The 16,227-nt window shown below is 42.1% G+C and overlaps 2 protein-coding genes and 1 non-coding gene across 10 annotated transcripts in view; all 3 read right to left on the bottom strand.

Annotated features, from left to right (window-relative positions):
• CHUK (component of inhibitor of nuclear factor kappa B kinase complex) overlaps positions 1–1,360 on the bottom strand; it is a 43,217-nt gene extending 41,857 nt beyond the window's left edge. For all 4 annotated transcript variants that reach the window (XM_004749499.3, XM_004749500.3, XM_004749501.3 and 1 more), the window contains exon 1: positions 1,184–1,360. In XM_004749499.3, the coding sequence (XP_004749556.1) occupies positions 1,184–1,288 (105 nt within the window). In that variant the 5' untranslated portion in view covers positions 1,289–1,360. The remainder of the gene's footprint in view (positions 1–1,183) is intronic.
• Positions 1,361–4,049: 2,689 nt separating this feature from the next.
• CWF19L1 (CWF19 like cell cycle control factor 1) overlaps positions 4,050–16,227 on the bottom strand; it is a 31,010-nt gene continuing 18,832 nt past the window's right edge. For all 5 annotated transcript variants that reach the window (XM_004749497.3, XM_045068650.1, XM_045068651.1 and 2 more), the window contains 7 exons: positions 16,006–16,146; positions 14,782–14,896; positions 13,961–14,040; positions 9,244–9,453; positions 8,296–8,415; positions 7,743–7,840; positions 4,050–4,472 (listed from right to left, as the gene is read on the bottom strand). In XM_004749497.3, the coding sequence (XP_004749554.1) occupies positions 4,328–4,472; positions 7,743–7,840; positions 8,296–8,415; positions 9,244–9,453; positions 13,961–14,040; positions 14,782–14,896; positions 16,006–16,146 (909 nt within the window). In that variant the 3' untranslated portion in view covers positions 4,050–4,327. The remainder of the gene's footprint in view (positions 4,473–7,742; positions 7,841–8,295; positions 8,416–9,243; positions 9,454–13,960; positions 14,041–14,781; positions 14,897–16,005; positions 16,147–16,227) is intronic.
• On the bottom strand, positions 8,619–8,766 carry LOC123388816. The gene has a single exon (XR_006603319.1). It is a non-coding gene; the product is annotated as a small nucleolar RNA SNORA12 (small nucleolar RNA).

The following is a 16,227-nucleotide window of genomic DNA, read 5'->3' as shown; positions in this document are numbered from 1 at the left end:
CCTACCTCGCACCCTATATTATGGGCTCTCTATCTCTACCCCCTATTCCTTAAGACAGCAAATCCTGAATTTATTTCTCCATTCAATCTTTCAAAGACAGCAATTTTATCTTGACATTTCCTTTTTTTAAAGTCAATTAACAATGGTAAAGATGATGAAAACAGCAACAATACAGCAGCAGCAGGAGCCAACATTTGAGGGCTAAACTTAGGCCAGGTACTGTACTTAGCTTTACACATATTATCTTATTTAAGTCTCAAACAGACCCAGGATGTAAATAATTATTTTAACTCTTCTACAGATGACAGGATAAAGCCTGTACTGCAAGGAATATTAGTCAAGGATCTATATCTCTAAAAGGTTTGTGAATGTCCTTCAGGAGAGCATGACCCCCCTCAAATGGCAATGCATAAGGTGGTGGGGATGTGCAAGTGTGCATTTTGCTAGGGAAAGGGTTCATAGCTTTTATTGCTATGCTGAACGATGCATAGCTCAAACATGATTATTAACTGCTGCTAAATAGTTAAACATTTTCAATTAAATTAAAGCAAAATTCCTGAGTATGAAGTTAACTGTCTCTACTAGAGCACCTCACACCCAATCTACTACTTCCTTCCCTTAGGAAGCCATGATCACTTCACCAGCTGATCCTCACACTGTTCCTTACCCAGAACCTATCCCCAAATCTGAAGCCTACCCAATACCTCCAAATGCTTAACTGTGGACCCACGAAACCTTTCGGGTCTATTCCAGCCCCTACAGATACGACATAGCCTCCAAGCACACACATGAACACACACATTCCAACAGTCAACCCCCTTCTTCAGTCCCATTTTCTCACCCATTCATGCTCGCAATACGCACTTTAATGTGCATCTGCCTCGCACACCCAACACACTCTGCATTCGGAGACACATACAGTGTCCCACTCAGTAAACAGTTTGTCACATCTTGACAATCATACCCGAAGTTCCCCCTAACTGACCCTGGCCCTCAGAGACAACCTCGGATTCAGTCACCAGACTCACAAGCACAGTTTCACACATTCACTCACTCACAGGAGGCTCACTGGCCCACAGTACTGCCCAAAGTCTCACCGACAATCTCTCACATATTGACAATCGCGGTGTTCCACAAACGCTGACAAACAGCCACCGCCGCTCCCTCTCCCGCCCCACCTCACCCGATGCTGATACAGGCAGACGTTCCCAAAGCCGCCGGTGCCCAGCCGCTCCCGCATCTCCCAGGGCCCGCCCGCGCCCGGCCGCAGCCCCGGGGGCCGCTCCATGGGGCGGGAGGGCAAGCGGCCTCACGTTCCGCCACTGTTCCCAGACCGGTTCCGGCCGCCGAGGCTCGCGCTTCTTTCTTCTCGCGAGATATATGCGTCACTTCCGGTAACCGCCACGGGAAACGCCCTGGCCCAGGTACTCCCCGCACCTGCGGGAGGCCGGCGAAGGAAAGGATTGGAAGAGTGGAGCTCGCCTTCAGTTCGCTAAGTCCCCTTTTTAAATTCCTGGCTGAGAGAACCCACATATGTTTTCCCATACTTCAAAACTATAAGCTCTCCATTCTTTTCAAGTCATTTTAAAGTTATCGTCTCCACCCCGTCTACATTTCACCTTTCTTCAGACCTCTGCCATCTGTCATCCAACTCCCCCCCCACACACCCCCGCTGAACTGGGACTGGCAAAAGCCACTAATGATTCAAATATTGCGGGATCTAAAAACTAGAAAGACTCCTGCGCTAACAGGTCTACTGATGCATTAAATTTTACAGTCTTTTTTCTTAAAAACGATTAATCATCTACCGTAAAGTCAGGCTCAGCTCTTCTTTTGCTTGATTTCTTGTACACCTGTTCCAGGATCTCCCCTGTAATCACAAAAGACTCAAGGATGTGATACTGTTACAAAGTAAAGAACATTCCTCTTGATTTCAGGAGCTTTCCTCCTGAATGCCTTATGGAGCTTGCAGTCCAGTGGTCTCCCATTTACGGATTTGCCAGTGCAATAGTGCCTTATTGCGAGGGATTGTTTCTGATGCTTGGTGCAGGGCTGCAGAGGCAAGTTTCAGGAATACTGTTGGTGCAACAAGAAATGCTTCCCAGGGCCGCCTGGGTGGCTCAGTCCGTTAAGCGTCTGCCTTCGGCTCAGGTCATGATCCCAGAGTCCTGGGATGGAGCCCCACATCAGGCTCTCTGCTCAGCAGGGAGCCTGCTTCCCCCTCCCTCTCTTTGCCTCTCTGCTACTGTCTCTCTCTGTCAAATAAATAAATAAAATCTTAGAAAGAAAGAAAGAGAGAGAGAGAGAGAAAGAAATGCTTCCCAGGGGTGGATAGCCTTAGCATGGAAGAACCAGTTCTCCCTTTTCACTTTGAGTTGGTCATATGTCTCAGCCTCACAGACCTTGGGGATCTAGTCAGTCATTCTGGGTATAAAAATCACTGTGGCATCCAATTCTCTGAAGAAATGTTATCAGTTACATTAAGTGGTCATTGGAGCGCCCTTTGAGATCGTGTGTGCTTGAACCATCATTTGCACGGCCCCACCTGTGGTGATCTCAGTACTCAAATTCCAACTTACACTTCGTGACCCACAAACAGATGTAGCATGTTGAGATGCCTGAAGGTGGATACAGCATGTGCACCTCAGCAGTGTTGCTGGCTGCTCTGAAAGTGCTGAACTGGCTTCTGGCAGAGCACATGGATCTATTGATTCAGAATCTCTGAATGGTGCAACCAGAATGTTGAGTACTTGAGTACAAGCCAAGTTACAGTGCTGGGCCTCAGTAATGTGTGGTAACAGATTCTGGATTCTCTCATGTGCTTAGCTGCCATGGAGCTGGAGTTGGAGGTGAGGACAAATGGTACCTCCCAAGCACATCTGTGAGAGTTGGGCAGACTGCACAGAGGATTGTGGTACTGATTGTCCCCTAACAATATAAAGCCCTTTGTCTGCTAGGTGTACTACATAGCATAGCACTGAAGTGTGTCTGATCTCCATGGGGTGTAAGCAGAGCCCAAAGTCTTAGAACTCTCACTTGCAAGAGCTAAGGAGGAATGCTGAGGACCTGGGGATACTGATGAGTGGGCTGACCCTAAGGTGGCCATCTTTGCAGAAACCAGTTTGTTTCCCATAGTTCATAGTACATCCCCATTCTCAGGGATGCTGCATAGCTTGTTTTTAAATTTCAGGATGGTCAACCTCAGGCTTCACAATCTTCAAATTTGAGCGTTTTTTTTCATGTTTAAAATGGAGGCAATAATACCTCATAGACATTTTGAGAGGATTAAGTGAAACATTGGGCCATAAGTGCCCAATATAAAAGAGCAATTCGTTTTCTTTTGGCTTCCAAGATCTTCCAAAGATCTGTGATCTTTCCCTCTCTCTTTTCCATATACTTGTGGATCACTCTATTTCCAAGGACTCCTTAAATATTGATACTTCTTAGGTATTTATCTTTAGCTTAGGACTGTATTCATCCTATCTTATTTTCATCCATTCTCGTAATTTCAACTATGAAATTATGAAATTTCATAATTTCAAAATTATTGAAATTATAATTTCAATTATTCTCATAATTTCAACTTATACCTTGATGATCCCCCAAACCTGGTCTCCATGAGTTTAGAACTACCCAATAGCACACTGCAACTATCCTAAGCAGAACTCATTGTCCTCTTAAAATCTGCCCCTTCTCTTCCCAATTAGACTGTAAACTCTGGGATAACTGGGACCATGTTGGGACATGGCCAGACTCCTGGAGTCTGGAAAAATACCTGGCACATAGGAGTTAAGTATTTGCTGAAGGGCTGAAAGAGCTCTTTTATATCAATAAGATGAATACTGAATGCTGTAAGAGAAAAATGGCAAAGGCCTTATGTCCCTTCTCTATCTTAGACTGTTCAGGGAGAAGCCACCTGTGGGATCCTGGAATAATAGTGGAGTCTAAAGCCCTGGACACCCTATTAACACACACACACACACACACACACACACACACTAAACTTCAATTAATGGTATAGGTAGCATGACATAATATAACTACTCAACCATGGAAAAACATTTGGATTTTATTTGATTAATGTTTTCTAAAATGCTGATTAACATAAGCTGTACTTGAAGCTGGATGACAGACATGCTTATTTTAACAGGCTTTTCATCCTAGAAATATTTTCAAAAAAATACTCAATCTTGGGCCTCTTGCTACAGGCAGGTTCCATGGGAATGCACAAAAAAGAGGCAGATAAACAGTCCCCATGGGAGACTGTAGTTCCTTTAAAAAACAGGCTACTACTTCCTGTAAGTTCATAAAGTGCCTTTTCCTTTGCTTAGTCATCCAGAGTGAAGTCAAAGGGCTCAAAGTCTTTCCGGAAGCGGCGAGCCAGCATCTCTTCCTCTTCCTTGCTGACCTGACATTGCCTCCAGTCAGACCTGTCAGGAATATTAAGGATGGCTTCACTGGCCAGCACCTCCCTGCAGAAAAAAGTAAAAATGGACAGTATCAGCCTGAAGCCCCCTTCTCTCTATTCCTCTTCAGCTAGAGAGCTCTTCTCAGTGTCACCCAAAAAGGCATGCAAATTCATCTGACTTTGTTCATACCATTTTCTCTTGCCCAGAGTACCATCTCTGCCATTCTATCAAAAATCATATTCAAGGGCACCTGGGTGGCTCAGTGGGTTAAGCCTTGGCCTTCAGCTCAGGTCATGATCTCAGGGTCCTGGGATCGAGCCCCACATCTGGCTCTCTGCTCAGCTGGGAGCCTGCTTCCCCGACCCCCACCTCTCTCTGCCTGCCTCTCTGCCTACTTGCCATCTCTCTCTCTCTCTGTGTCAAATAAATAAATAAAATCTTAAAAAAAAAAAATCATATTCAAGGGGTGCCTGGGTGGCTTAGTGGGTTGAAGCCTCTGCCTTCGGCTCAGGTCATGATCCCACAGTCCTGGGATCAAGCCCCGCATCAGGCTCTCTGCTCAGCAGGGAGCCTACTTTCCCACTTCTCTCTTAGCCTAACTCTCCACTACTTGTGGTCAAATAAAATCTTTAAAAAAAAATCATATTCAAGTTAAGTGAGCAGCTCAGGTCCTATCTCTTTTCTAAACCTTCAAACCCTATTTCCTTTTCTCTCTTGAACAAGCTGGAATATTACTGGTACTTATAGAAGCAACACTGACGTAGTACAAAGACACTGGGCCCTGGTCAGAAAGATCAGAGCTTGGGGCAAGCATCCAGTTCCTGGTCTCAGTTCAGGTCACAATCTCAGCGTCATGAGATCGAGCCCTGGTCAGGTTCTGTGCTCAAAGCGGGGAGTCTGCTTGAGATTCTCTCCCTCTCTCCATCTGCCCACACACGCACGCATGCGCGTGCATGTGCTCTCTCTCTCTCTCTCTCTCAAACAAATAAATAAAACCTTTTAAAAAAGAAAGATCAGAGGCTTAATTCCATTCCTAGTTCAACCACCTGCTGTCTCTGACTTGAACATGACTTCATTGCTAAGTCTTGATTTCCACGCCTATGAAACACAGTAAGGGTTTTTGTGAAGTATGGAAATAACACAATCCAAGTACCAAACCAGCTATAAATACATCTTGCCTTGAACTCTAGTTTTGTCATCCCAATTAGACCATGACTTTGCTGAAGGCATGGTGCAGATCAGGCCTAGTATCATATGCCACTGACTTTCTACCTCTCCTAGAGGACTCACACCTAGGCACAACAGCACAGGCTCAATCAATATCAATAAAATAACTTATCTTGGCTCTCAGGACTAAAAAATATATCCTGATACACACACACACAGAGGCTACCTTCTAATGATCACTGCTTTACATTTTTATTTATTTTTACACTCATTTTGATATATTAGAAATATCTCTACTTGGGACACCTGGCTGGCTCAGTCATTAGAGCATGCAACTCTTGATCTTGGGGTTGTGAGTTCGAGCCTCACACTGGGTATAGAGATTACTTAAAAAAAAAAACCAAAAAACAATTTTTTTTAAAAGAAAGAACTCTATTTGTCCATCTGTATGGTTCATTTTTCACTTCTAACTACAATAAACAGAAGAATTGAAAACAAAATCACATGAGTTTTCTAAAAGCCACAGGATCTGAGCTCCAGCACCTTGGGCAAGCCTTGAGTCTACTTCTTCTTCTATAAAATGTAGACAGAACCACCTTTCTTGTACAGTAGTGGAAAAAAATTTTTTCAAATATTTTGTTAACTATAAAATGCTATGTAGCTGTACATTAGTATTTTGAGAAACAGTTAACATTGAAAATACAACAAACTATCATGAGCACAAAACCATTCAGAGAACCTCTCTTGTGGGCTTATGTGCCTAAGTCATCAGTGTCCACATCTGCATCTGTTGCTAAGGCAACAACAAAAAGATAACATCAGATGTTTGAAGTCCCTAATAATACCCATTCTCACTTATCAGTTATCTTTTTGAAAATGTAGACAACCATATTTCCTAGACTTATCCAATGGTAGCAATCTCTTGGAAGTTTCCCAATTTAGTCCAAGAAGGGTGCAAAGTTGACTCAAAGCTCAGTTCTAGCCAGGAAAAAAAAAAAATGCAAATCAGACACGAGCATTATCTAATCTGTTCTGCACATCTTATACTGCCCTCCCTCTATAATCTATTTCTTATTGCCAACAACTTCCTATCTTCAGTCTGCCTTGTTGATAACACTCCCTATATGGTTTTACAATCATGTTGTCTGATATGAGGAGCGTAAACGACACCTCATCTAGGCCTAAGGATACTACACAATAATGAGGTTAAAATCTCATGTTTTGGAGTTCAACGTACCTGGGTTTGAACCTACCGTGTGTGCTTATGGACAAGCTATCTAACCCCTCCAAGGCCACGCTGTCCATTAACAGGAGCCACTAGCCAGATCTAGCTATTTAAATTTTAATCCTAGGGACACCTGGGTGGCTCAGTTGGTTGAGTGGCTGCCTTTGGCTGGGGTCGTGATCCCAGGGTCCTGGGATCGAGCCCCGTATCACACTCCCTGCTCAGCAGAGAGCCTGCTTCTCCCTCTCCCTCTGCCTGCTGCTCTGCCTACTTGTGCTCTATCTCTCTCAAATAAATAAAGAAAATCTTAAAAAAAAAAAAAAAAACTTAGTTCCTCAGTCATATTTGCCACATTTCAAGCATTCAGGAGCCACATGGGGCTAGTGATTACTATATAGGACAGTGCAGATTTATAAACATTTCCAACATCATCAAAAGTTCTACTAGGCACATCTCTGAAGCCTAACTTTCCGCTTTGGTAAATTGGGATGACAGTACCTATCTTACAGAATTGGGAAGATTAGATGAAGCAATGCATGTAAAGCTCTTGGCACAGTGCCTGGCAAACAGCATATACTCAATTAATGGTAGCACTTCACTCCTTTCGGCTAGAAGGCCCACACCCTAATATTTGCCTTATGACTCTATCTCTCAGGCTCAATGTCAACCTCTTCTTGAAGCCTTTCACAAAGCAGAAATAAGCTCTCCCTTTTCTTAATTTCTGAAATCCACGATTCCTTCAAACTTTTTTATGGTGCTTTTCACATTCTGCATTACATTACTGTCACATATGCAAATATCTGACTTGCCCTAAGACTATACATTCTTTGGGGCAAATACTGTTTCCTACCAGGCTTTTTATTCAATTGTCTATGCAGCCCACTACTCTGTTCATAGTAGGCCTAGTGAAAATACATTTAAAATAAGAAAAATATACAAACCTTCCAAACTGTAAAGGAAAATTCCTTTTAATTCTATGGAAAAGCTTCTCTCCCGTGTCAAGTTCAACATAAAAATACGCTGCTCCTGGCTGTGCAATCTAAAGTAAACAGAGTTGTATGAAGACATATCATAATGCTTTAAAAATCTAAAACCTAGCTCACCTCTTATAAACTTTTATTTAGCAAAGAATTCAGTCTAGAAGCATAAGACAAAGAGTGTGAGCAGTACAGATCCCAAGCCACTTAATGGAATACAGTTTAAAAAGCCGAACTACAAGATATTACAAAGATCCTCCCAGTGGCATCCAACCTTCAAAGTTCCTGCCTTAGGAAATTTCACATTTTTTGCTCTTCCCAGGAATGCACTGAAGCATTGCTGTAATGTCATCCTCATCTCCAGTCCAACCAGTACCCCAGTACCCTCTAGGTCCAAACAGTCCATCTGCCTATTTAACATTTTTGGGATGCCCTGATATGACCTCAGACTCAACATGTCAGAAACCACGTTTTTACTTCTCATCCTCTACTTTACATACTTCCCCTCCTATTTCACCTGCTTGATGTCAGAGTGCTCTGGGATTTCCAACAGCTCAATCTGTTGCTGCTCGGCCTGGGTGATGAAGGCATCTTTAATGTCATCTGTGGTGCAGGAGCTGAGTGGCACAGGAATGACCTGAGGGGTGTGGGGGGAGAGGCGGACAGATGGAAGATATTCTTCATACAGGTCCCTGAGAGGTCAACCTCCTGCACAAGTCCCTGAGAAGTAGCAAATCCATCACAGGGGTGGAGAAATACCCCTCAGCAGAGATTCTCCTCAGGCCAGCCAGGCTTGTGTCAGCCTGTCTGTAAGGACTTAAACTTACGAGATAGCTTGCCACATGTGGGAACCAATGCCTGATGCAGGAAAGGCTGGAGAGAGATCTTTCTGTCATCAAGCCCTTGCCGGCTCCTAGGTAATATGTGTGGCAGAGTCAGGCCCATTTGAAAATTTAACAAATGTGCCAGAAAGAAAACCACCACAGCTACAAACCAATTATCCATAAGTAATCCCCCAGTTTCTGAACTGATAGCTCTATCAAGGCACTGGGACTACTTCTCACCTCTAAGACTTCACTCAAGCTGCTGAAATAATACCACTCACATAAATACCCACTCTCTTCCACCTCTACCTCTATCAAGGCCCCAGTCTTTCTTGAAACCTTCAAGTACCCATTCCTTTTCTAAACAAGGCACTTACTACCTGTGCTGGCCCATTCATACTGACCATGCACTTCCCTGGATTTATCACTGCAGATTCTTTACAACCTTTTAATGAATACTATTCAAATGATAATATGAAAATCTGTATTAAGTATTTTAAATATTAAAAATGTAAATATTTGATTTTAGATTAGAATTATATATTGAAATATTAATTAATGTTATTTAAATACTTGTCAATATTCAGGTCCCCACAGGGTCCTTCCAAGTTCTGGAAGGTCTCAGGGTGGAGACCACCTACCTGCAGCTGGAGATGATGGCTCTTATAATTTCTCTCAAATAGAACACACCGTTTCCCTCGACTCTTAAAGAACCGCCTCAGTGTCACCTTATACTTCTCCACCTCTTCTACCACCTCTGCAGAAAGCTCCACCACCGACTGGTAGTGCCCAATGGGTAGGATGAGGACATGGTCATCAGATAAGCCTCCTTTGGCCAGGGCAAGGTAGCACTACAGAGGAAGCACACAGAATCAAGACATCAATGCCACATACAAGATTTTTCAGGGAAAGAAAGCCAATATAAAGAGTGAGCATGAGGGTGTCGACAAAGTGCTTGAGAGGCTATAAGAGAAATTCTCTGACTTAAAAAAAAAAACTAATTTTAGAGGTTATAACAGGAACCTGGTGAAGAACAAAATTAGATACAACAAAGTTCTATCCAACTATCAAATGAAGTTGGATAGAACTTCATTGATGGCACACCATCAAGCTTTTGGCTTCAAACACACCAAAGCTAAAGGAGACAGGAACAGCAAATAGTTAGCTTTTCCCTCCAAGGCTCCAAACCTGAAAACCATTTCCCAGTTATTATTGCCTTCAGCCACAGAAAGATACCACTCGATTTCAAAATGACCACTTTCCCTATGATAACATCAAATTCCACACCCCACCCTCTAGACTCACAAAAAAGGGGAAGATGTCATGATTAGCATCCAGCCTCCCGACAGCCTTAAACTGCTGCCTAACCCAGACAAAATGAAAGCAAACATATAACCTAATGGGAGAAAAGAAGGAGAAACCTTAAACTCAGACACATCCAAAAATGTAGAAAACTATGGTTCCTAACAGTGGATGTCAGCAGCTAAACAGCAACTAAAAATATTTCTGTCAAAACCAAAACATGCAAGACAAGACTGCTCTACCCTCAGACACTCTTTGAAAGAAAAACAATGAGTAGAGAAATGGCCAGTGAATATCACCACTGGCAAATGAAGGTACTAGAGCTTTAGAAAAAGCAATCCAGCATTTCCTTATAGTGTCATGAGTTCAAAGTTAAGACTGAAGGAAGGAGTCATTTATCATTAATACCGAGATAATCCGACAGAATGACAGAAGAGGTATCCAAAACAATCTAAAGCATGATCATCCTTGATTTACTTGGCATAGAGGATAGAACATATTACAAATTTAACCTTCCAGATGACTGAAGTTCATCGAAACCTTATAAACACTAAAATATTTTCCTAACTTTTACAATAACTATTTTTGATTGTATGGTTTTTTTAAGATCTTTTAATTTATTTATTTGACAGAGACACAGTGAGAGAGGGAACACATGCAGGGGGAGTGGGAGGGAGAAGTAGGCTTCCCGCTGAGCAGGGAGCCCAATATGGGGCTCAATCCTAGGACGCTGGGATCATGACCTGAGCTGAAGGCAGCCGCTTAATGACTGAGCCACCCATGTGCCCAAAGATTTTATGTTTTTAAAGATTACTCTTGAAGCCTGAATCTTCTAACCTTTTCTTCATGTCAAAGGGTCACTGCCAAGAACATCAGTTTTTATATTGTTTTTTTTTAATATTTTATTTATTTATTTGACAGAGATCACAAGTAGGCAGAGAGGCAGCCAGAGAGAGAGAGGAGGAAGCAGGCTCCCTGCTGAGCAGAAAGCCTGATGTGGGGCTCGATCCCACGACCCCAGGATGATCTGAGCCGAAAGTAGAGGCTTTAACCCACTGAGCCATCCAGGTGCCCCCAGTTTTTATATTGTAATGTGCAGTGAAGCTACTGAAGGTTTCTATTCCAGACTAAAGGGCACCCCTCACTCTCAGAGCTTTATCTCCCCGTTCTTGTGAACAGTTTCACACTTGCCCAATCTCCTCCCCTTCCTTTCAATTTCTCACCTTCTGTCCTATACTTGAATCATTTCTGAAAATGTATAAATAGGACCTGAATGAATGTTTCTGCCATACATAAAAAAATGCATGGATTCTGTAACAATTATTCTGGACTCTTAGCAGCCTTTCCCTCCTTTTACCAGTTTGTGGCCATGGGCCATTAGCATAATTCCATGTATATCCCTTGAAGAAGGCATGGCAAAGACTAAGCCAAGACAAAAAAAGGTAATGCGAGGAGATCAAGAGGAATGGTTGCAGGGAGGGGATTCTAAACCCTCTGCCAGATACCTAAAGGTCCCAGAGATTCCCAAGAAGTTCCTATCAGACAGAGGACAATACAGGTAAGTATAGACTTGAATACTAGTAGGCTCTAGGCTAAAATTTTCATGTGGCCTCCTACTAGGGGTGCTGGGCTGGGCTACAAACAAGATCGGAGATATTTTTTGCCCCTGTAGCTTCAGGCCTAGATGAGAAGGAAACAGGTTTCCTTGCTCATCCCCTAGTCTCATCTCTGGGTTATATAATCCTGGGCAATTAAAAGGTGAATGGAAAGGAAAGGTCGTTTCTCCCTGAGGCCTAGGGCAGCCCTGAGCTAAGTGCCTTGTTCCAGATCTGTATTCCCCTGGGCGCCATTTTGAACTACTGAAGCTTCCCAAACAGAAGGCAATCCAAAGCCTGCCTACCATAAAAGCTGTGTGGAAGAGAAAAATGGCATCAACTAATCCAAAGAAGAAAACAAGGTCCAAGAGAGAGTCCAAAAAGGGCATTCCTGTAAAACCAAAAACTTTTCAGGTTTGCTCTTCTTCCTACTGAAGAGTTCATTCATAGACTCCATGACCAATGAGGCCCCAGGCCTTGACCCTATAATGCTCCCCCTATAGATAGGAGTGTGCCAATAATCAAAATATAAAATTTAAATGTAGAAGACTGGGACTCTTCAGTCTGGAAGTATAAAGGCAGAGAGGGATATGACTTAAAAAGGGTACAATGATGAAAATGAGACTCTGCTCAGTCTACAGGAGGCCACAATAAAGGGCTCTCAGATTGTAAGGGTAAACTGAGGAAATGCTCACCCTCAGAAACCAAAATTAGAATAAATCAATGAAAGAAGAGATGAAAGTATCTATTTGCAGAAGCACTACACGGACTGAGAAACATTCTATAAATAATTCCATCAAGAGCCATGGGAAACAGCCAATTCTAGTCACAGGTGACTAGGGTACAACTATAATCCTGAAAATTAAGCTTTCTTTATTCTAAGTGAATGAAAAAGAATGATAATGGTCTATACAGATGCCAGGAAAATAAGGGTCAAAGACCAGTATTAGTCAATACCTAAACAAGTACTACCCAAGGAAAAGTATCTGAAGTCTGAAACGGGACAACTTTACTGTGAAATAAACAATTCACCAGTTGTGCACAGCCTGAGTAAAAATCTTCCTCGGGATCATCCAGTTCTGTGATTCAGTGCTTACCAAGAAACCTTTTCATTATTATCTTGGGATAATGACACTACTACCCACACTATGAATGTAGATATGGGTATTCCTGTCTAGGGATGCTATACCCTCTATTACTAGGCAAAACTCAGGAATTTCTCACTTTAGTCTTTCATATAATGATTTAGCATGACTCTGTTCCCAGTGTTAAGTAATTATAGATAAAAATTAATAAACTCAGCCTTCTGAATCTGAAGACAGAAAAAAAAAGTATCAACAGTTTTCATCCAAATGTGTATATAGGCGACAGAGAACTCCCTTTTTAGGATAAAGAAAATACTCTTTTAAATACTGAGTAATTAATGAAAGCAACTCATTACCTCTAATTTGTATGGACAAGAAGTGTATGAAGGCCTCACCCTAGGATTCATGTATTTGTCAGAGGGGGAGGAAGGGAGGGAGCACGCTTGTAAAATCACAAGAGAATTACAATAATTAAAAACACAGACAATAACAAATGTGGAAAAATAGGAACCCTCACATGTTGCTGATGGGGATATAAGACGGTACAGTCATTTGGAAAAACAGTTTAGCAGTTTAATTAAAAAATTAAATATAAATTTACCAGCTCCAAAAATTCCACTCCTAGGTTTCTATCCAAAAGAAATGAGAATATATGTCCACATAAAGACATGCATGCAAATGTTCATAGCAGCATCATTCCTAATAGCCATAAAGTGGAAACAACCCAAAAGCCCATCAACTGATATAAAGAATACATAAAAAGGACCACTAAAAGGAAGTACTGACACATGCTACAACACAGATGAGCCCCAAGAATACTATGCTGAATTTAAAAAGTCAGACACAGGGGTGCCTGGGTGGCTCAGTGGGTTATAGCCTCTGCCTTCAGCTCAGGTCACAATCCCAGGATCCTGGGATCGAGCCCTGCATTGGGCTCTCTGCTCAGCAGGGAGCCTGCTTCCCCCTCTCTCTGCCTATCTCTCTGCCTACTTGTGATCTCTCTCTCTCTATCAAATAAATAAATAAATGAAATCTTAAAAAAAAAAAAAGTCAGACACAAAGACCACATGTTGTATGACTCCATTTACATGAAACGTGCAGAAAAGGCAAACCCATGGAGACAGAAAATAGACCAGTGGTTGCCTGGGGCTGAGGATGGGAATGGGGATTAACCGTAAATGATCACGAGTGAAGGACATGTTTTGAAACCATGCTATGTGATGGTTGCACAACTTGGTAAGCTGACTACAAATGGGTCAATTATACACTTTATTAAAGTGGGTAAACTTTATGAAATGTAAATTGTAACTTTATTAAGTTAATAAAAAACAAGTAAGGGTGTCCTTCTCTGTAAAAGGTCCTGGGAAGTAACTCACATGTGTGCCGATGTTGACCACCAAATGCTTTTCCACTTCAGGGCTGGCAAGGCAAAACCAGCAGGGTCCTGGAGGCTGAGCTTCATATGGAAGAGAGCACATGTTACGATGGTCCAAGCACTCCAGCATATACATAATCACCCTATAGAACTCAGCCTTGTTTGATCTTCACACCAGCAAAGACCGGTATACAGCACTGCCACGAAGGGCTGGCCCTGCTGTGGTTCTACTGTGTCCTCCCCTCGCCCCATCATCATTATCAGTGAAACTGACCCCTATAAGAAAAGCTCTAAATTTGCAACCAATTAACAGGTCAATAACCACAAGTGGATGACCACATACTGACTGAAGTAGCATCTAACTGGCAACAGCTGCAGCGAAAGAACACTGAACTGGAGGTCAGGGGTCCCAACTCCAGCCCCAGCTATGCCACTAGCCAGCCAGGACTCTGGTAGTAAGTTTACACCACCAGGGTTCACTTCTCCAACTTTGAAACAAGGGCTAGAGAAAGTGGACTTCAATGAAAGTGAATAATAATAATCTATTATTTTATGAACCTCATTGGTTTTGTAGGCTCTTTACCTCCTATTTTACAGACATGAGGGAAGGGAAGTAAAGGTGGTTTCTCCATAGTTCTTTCAGGAATAGCCTCAGATACCCTCAAAATCAAGCCATCTCAGTATTATTTTATTTTTGGTCTTAATGACTAACTATATGGTTTTCCTTCTCCAGAAGAGGCTCCCTTAGCAAAGCCATGTCCCACACAACACCTGAAATAAGTTACTGGTCACAGAGGAGAGCTCAGGAACCAAGGTACTTACGAGGTTTGCGAGGCTGCTTTGGGTGAGGAGAAGACTTGCTATCTCTGCCTGTAGAAGAACGCTTCCTTCCCTGCTTTTCATTTAAATCGAAGAAAAATTGACAGGCTGGTTCTTCCTGGAATGGACAAAGGCAAAAGAGAAAATGTAACTAAACTAATATTCAGGCAAGGAGCCAACCATTCACATACAAGGGATCATTCCTGCCTCGTCATACTTCTCTTTCCTTCCAGTCCATTCTGTCTGTTCTAGGTAAGAAAAATATCTTCCTAATCCTGATGCCTGGACTGTCACTCATACTTCTCAACACTTACCCAAAATACCACCAAATCCATGTTTTTGTAAAAGCAAGTTAAAATGCAAGCTATAGAGCAATTCTTGGCTAAAACAGAACAATATGAACCCACCCAAATGCCTTTTCCTTTCACTCTCAGTAGGGCCTTAGTGTAGTCCTATAATTTCACAGGTCAAACAAGTCTAACTGAACTTTAATTAAAAAGATGAGGAGGTTGTTCAAGAAGGAAAAAAGTCTATGAAAGTAAAACATGCAGACTGGTAAAGGAACCTGACATTCCTTATTTTAATGAGGGAAAATTAGTTTCAGAAAGTCTGCTATTAAGAAATTTCTTCAGAATGAGTCCTAGTTACTTGCTAGCACTCGTTATTAAATCACAAATTACATTGCTAACAAGCAGTTGGATCCTTGCCTGAAAAGTTGAAAATAGGGGTACCTGGGTGGCTCAGTTGATTGAGTGTCTGACTCTTAATTTAGGCTCATTTCATGATCTCAGAGTCCTTGGATCGAGCCCTGCATCAGACTCTGAGATCAGCGGGAAGTCTTCTTGAGATTCCCTCTTTCTCTCTCCCTCTGCCCCTTCTCCTGCTTATTCTCTCTCTTTCCATCTGTCTCTCTAAAATAAATTTTTTTAAGTTAAAAATAAAGACTCAACTTTAGACAAAGAAAGACTTAACGTGTAGCTCCAGCACATAAACCCAAGACAAAGAAAGAGTTAAAATATGAAACTGTTAACCTCAAACTACAATAAAATACACTGAGCTTACTTGAAATCTGCTTAGTCTTTCTAAACACCACCATAATTTCCCAAGGGAAAAAAGACTTAGGTTCCAGGGATTAAACTGGTCTTATGGGTAAAACTACAGCCAGGAAAAGTATATGTGTAATGGGCAATCCATTCCAGAAAATGCCACCTCTCAAACAGAACACACCTCAGGGGCAGGAATTTGCTTTCCCGTGGATGCTTCCTTCCCAGATTTCCTGTAAGGGTTTTCAGTAACATCTGGAGGCTGTTTTACGAGTTCTGCTGCGTCCATTAGTTTCATGGGAACAATACTGAATGCATAAAGATACTATGGAGAAAAAAAACAAACATAACATTAGGGGGAATCCTGTTTATCCAAAAGTCATCAACATATTTTATTCACAAAAAC

This window comes from Mustela putorius, unplaced genomic scaffold, assembly GCF_011764305.1.
Source record: "Mustela putorius furo isolate JIRA1106 unplaced genomic scaffold, ASM1176430v1.1 tig00003909_pilon_pilon_pilon, whole genome shotgun sequence".
NCBI classification, from domain to species: Eukaryota; Metazoa; Chordata; class Mammalia; order Carnivora; family Mustelidae; genus Mustela; species Mustela putorius.
This window is presented reverse-complemented; position numbering and strand designations above follow the sequence as displayed.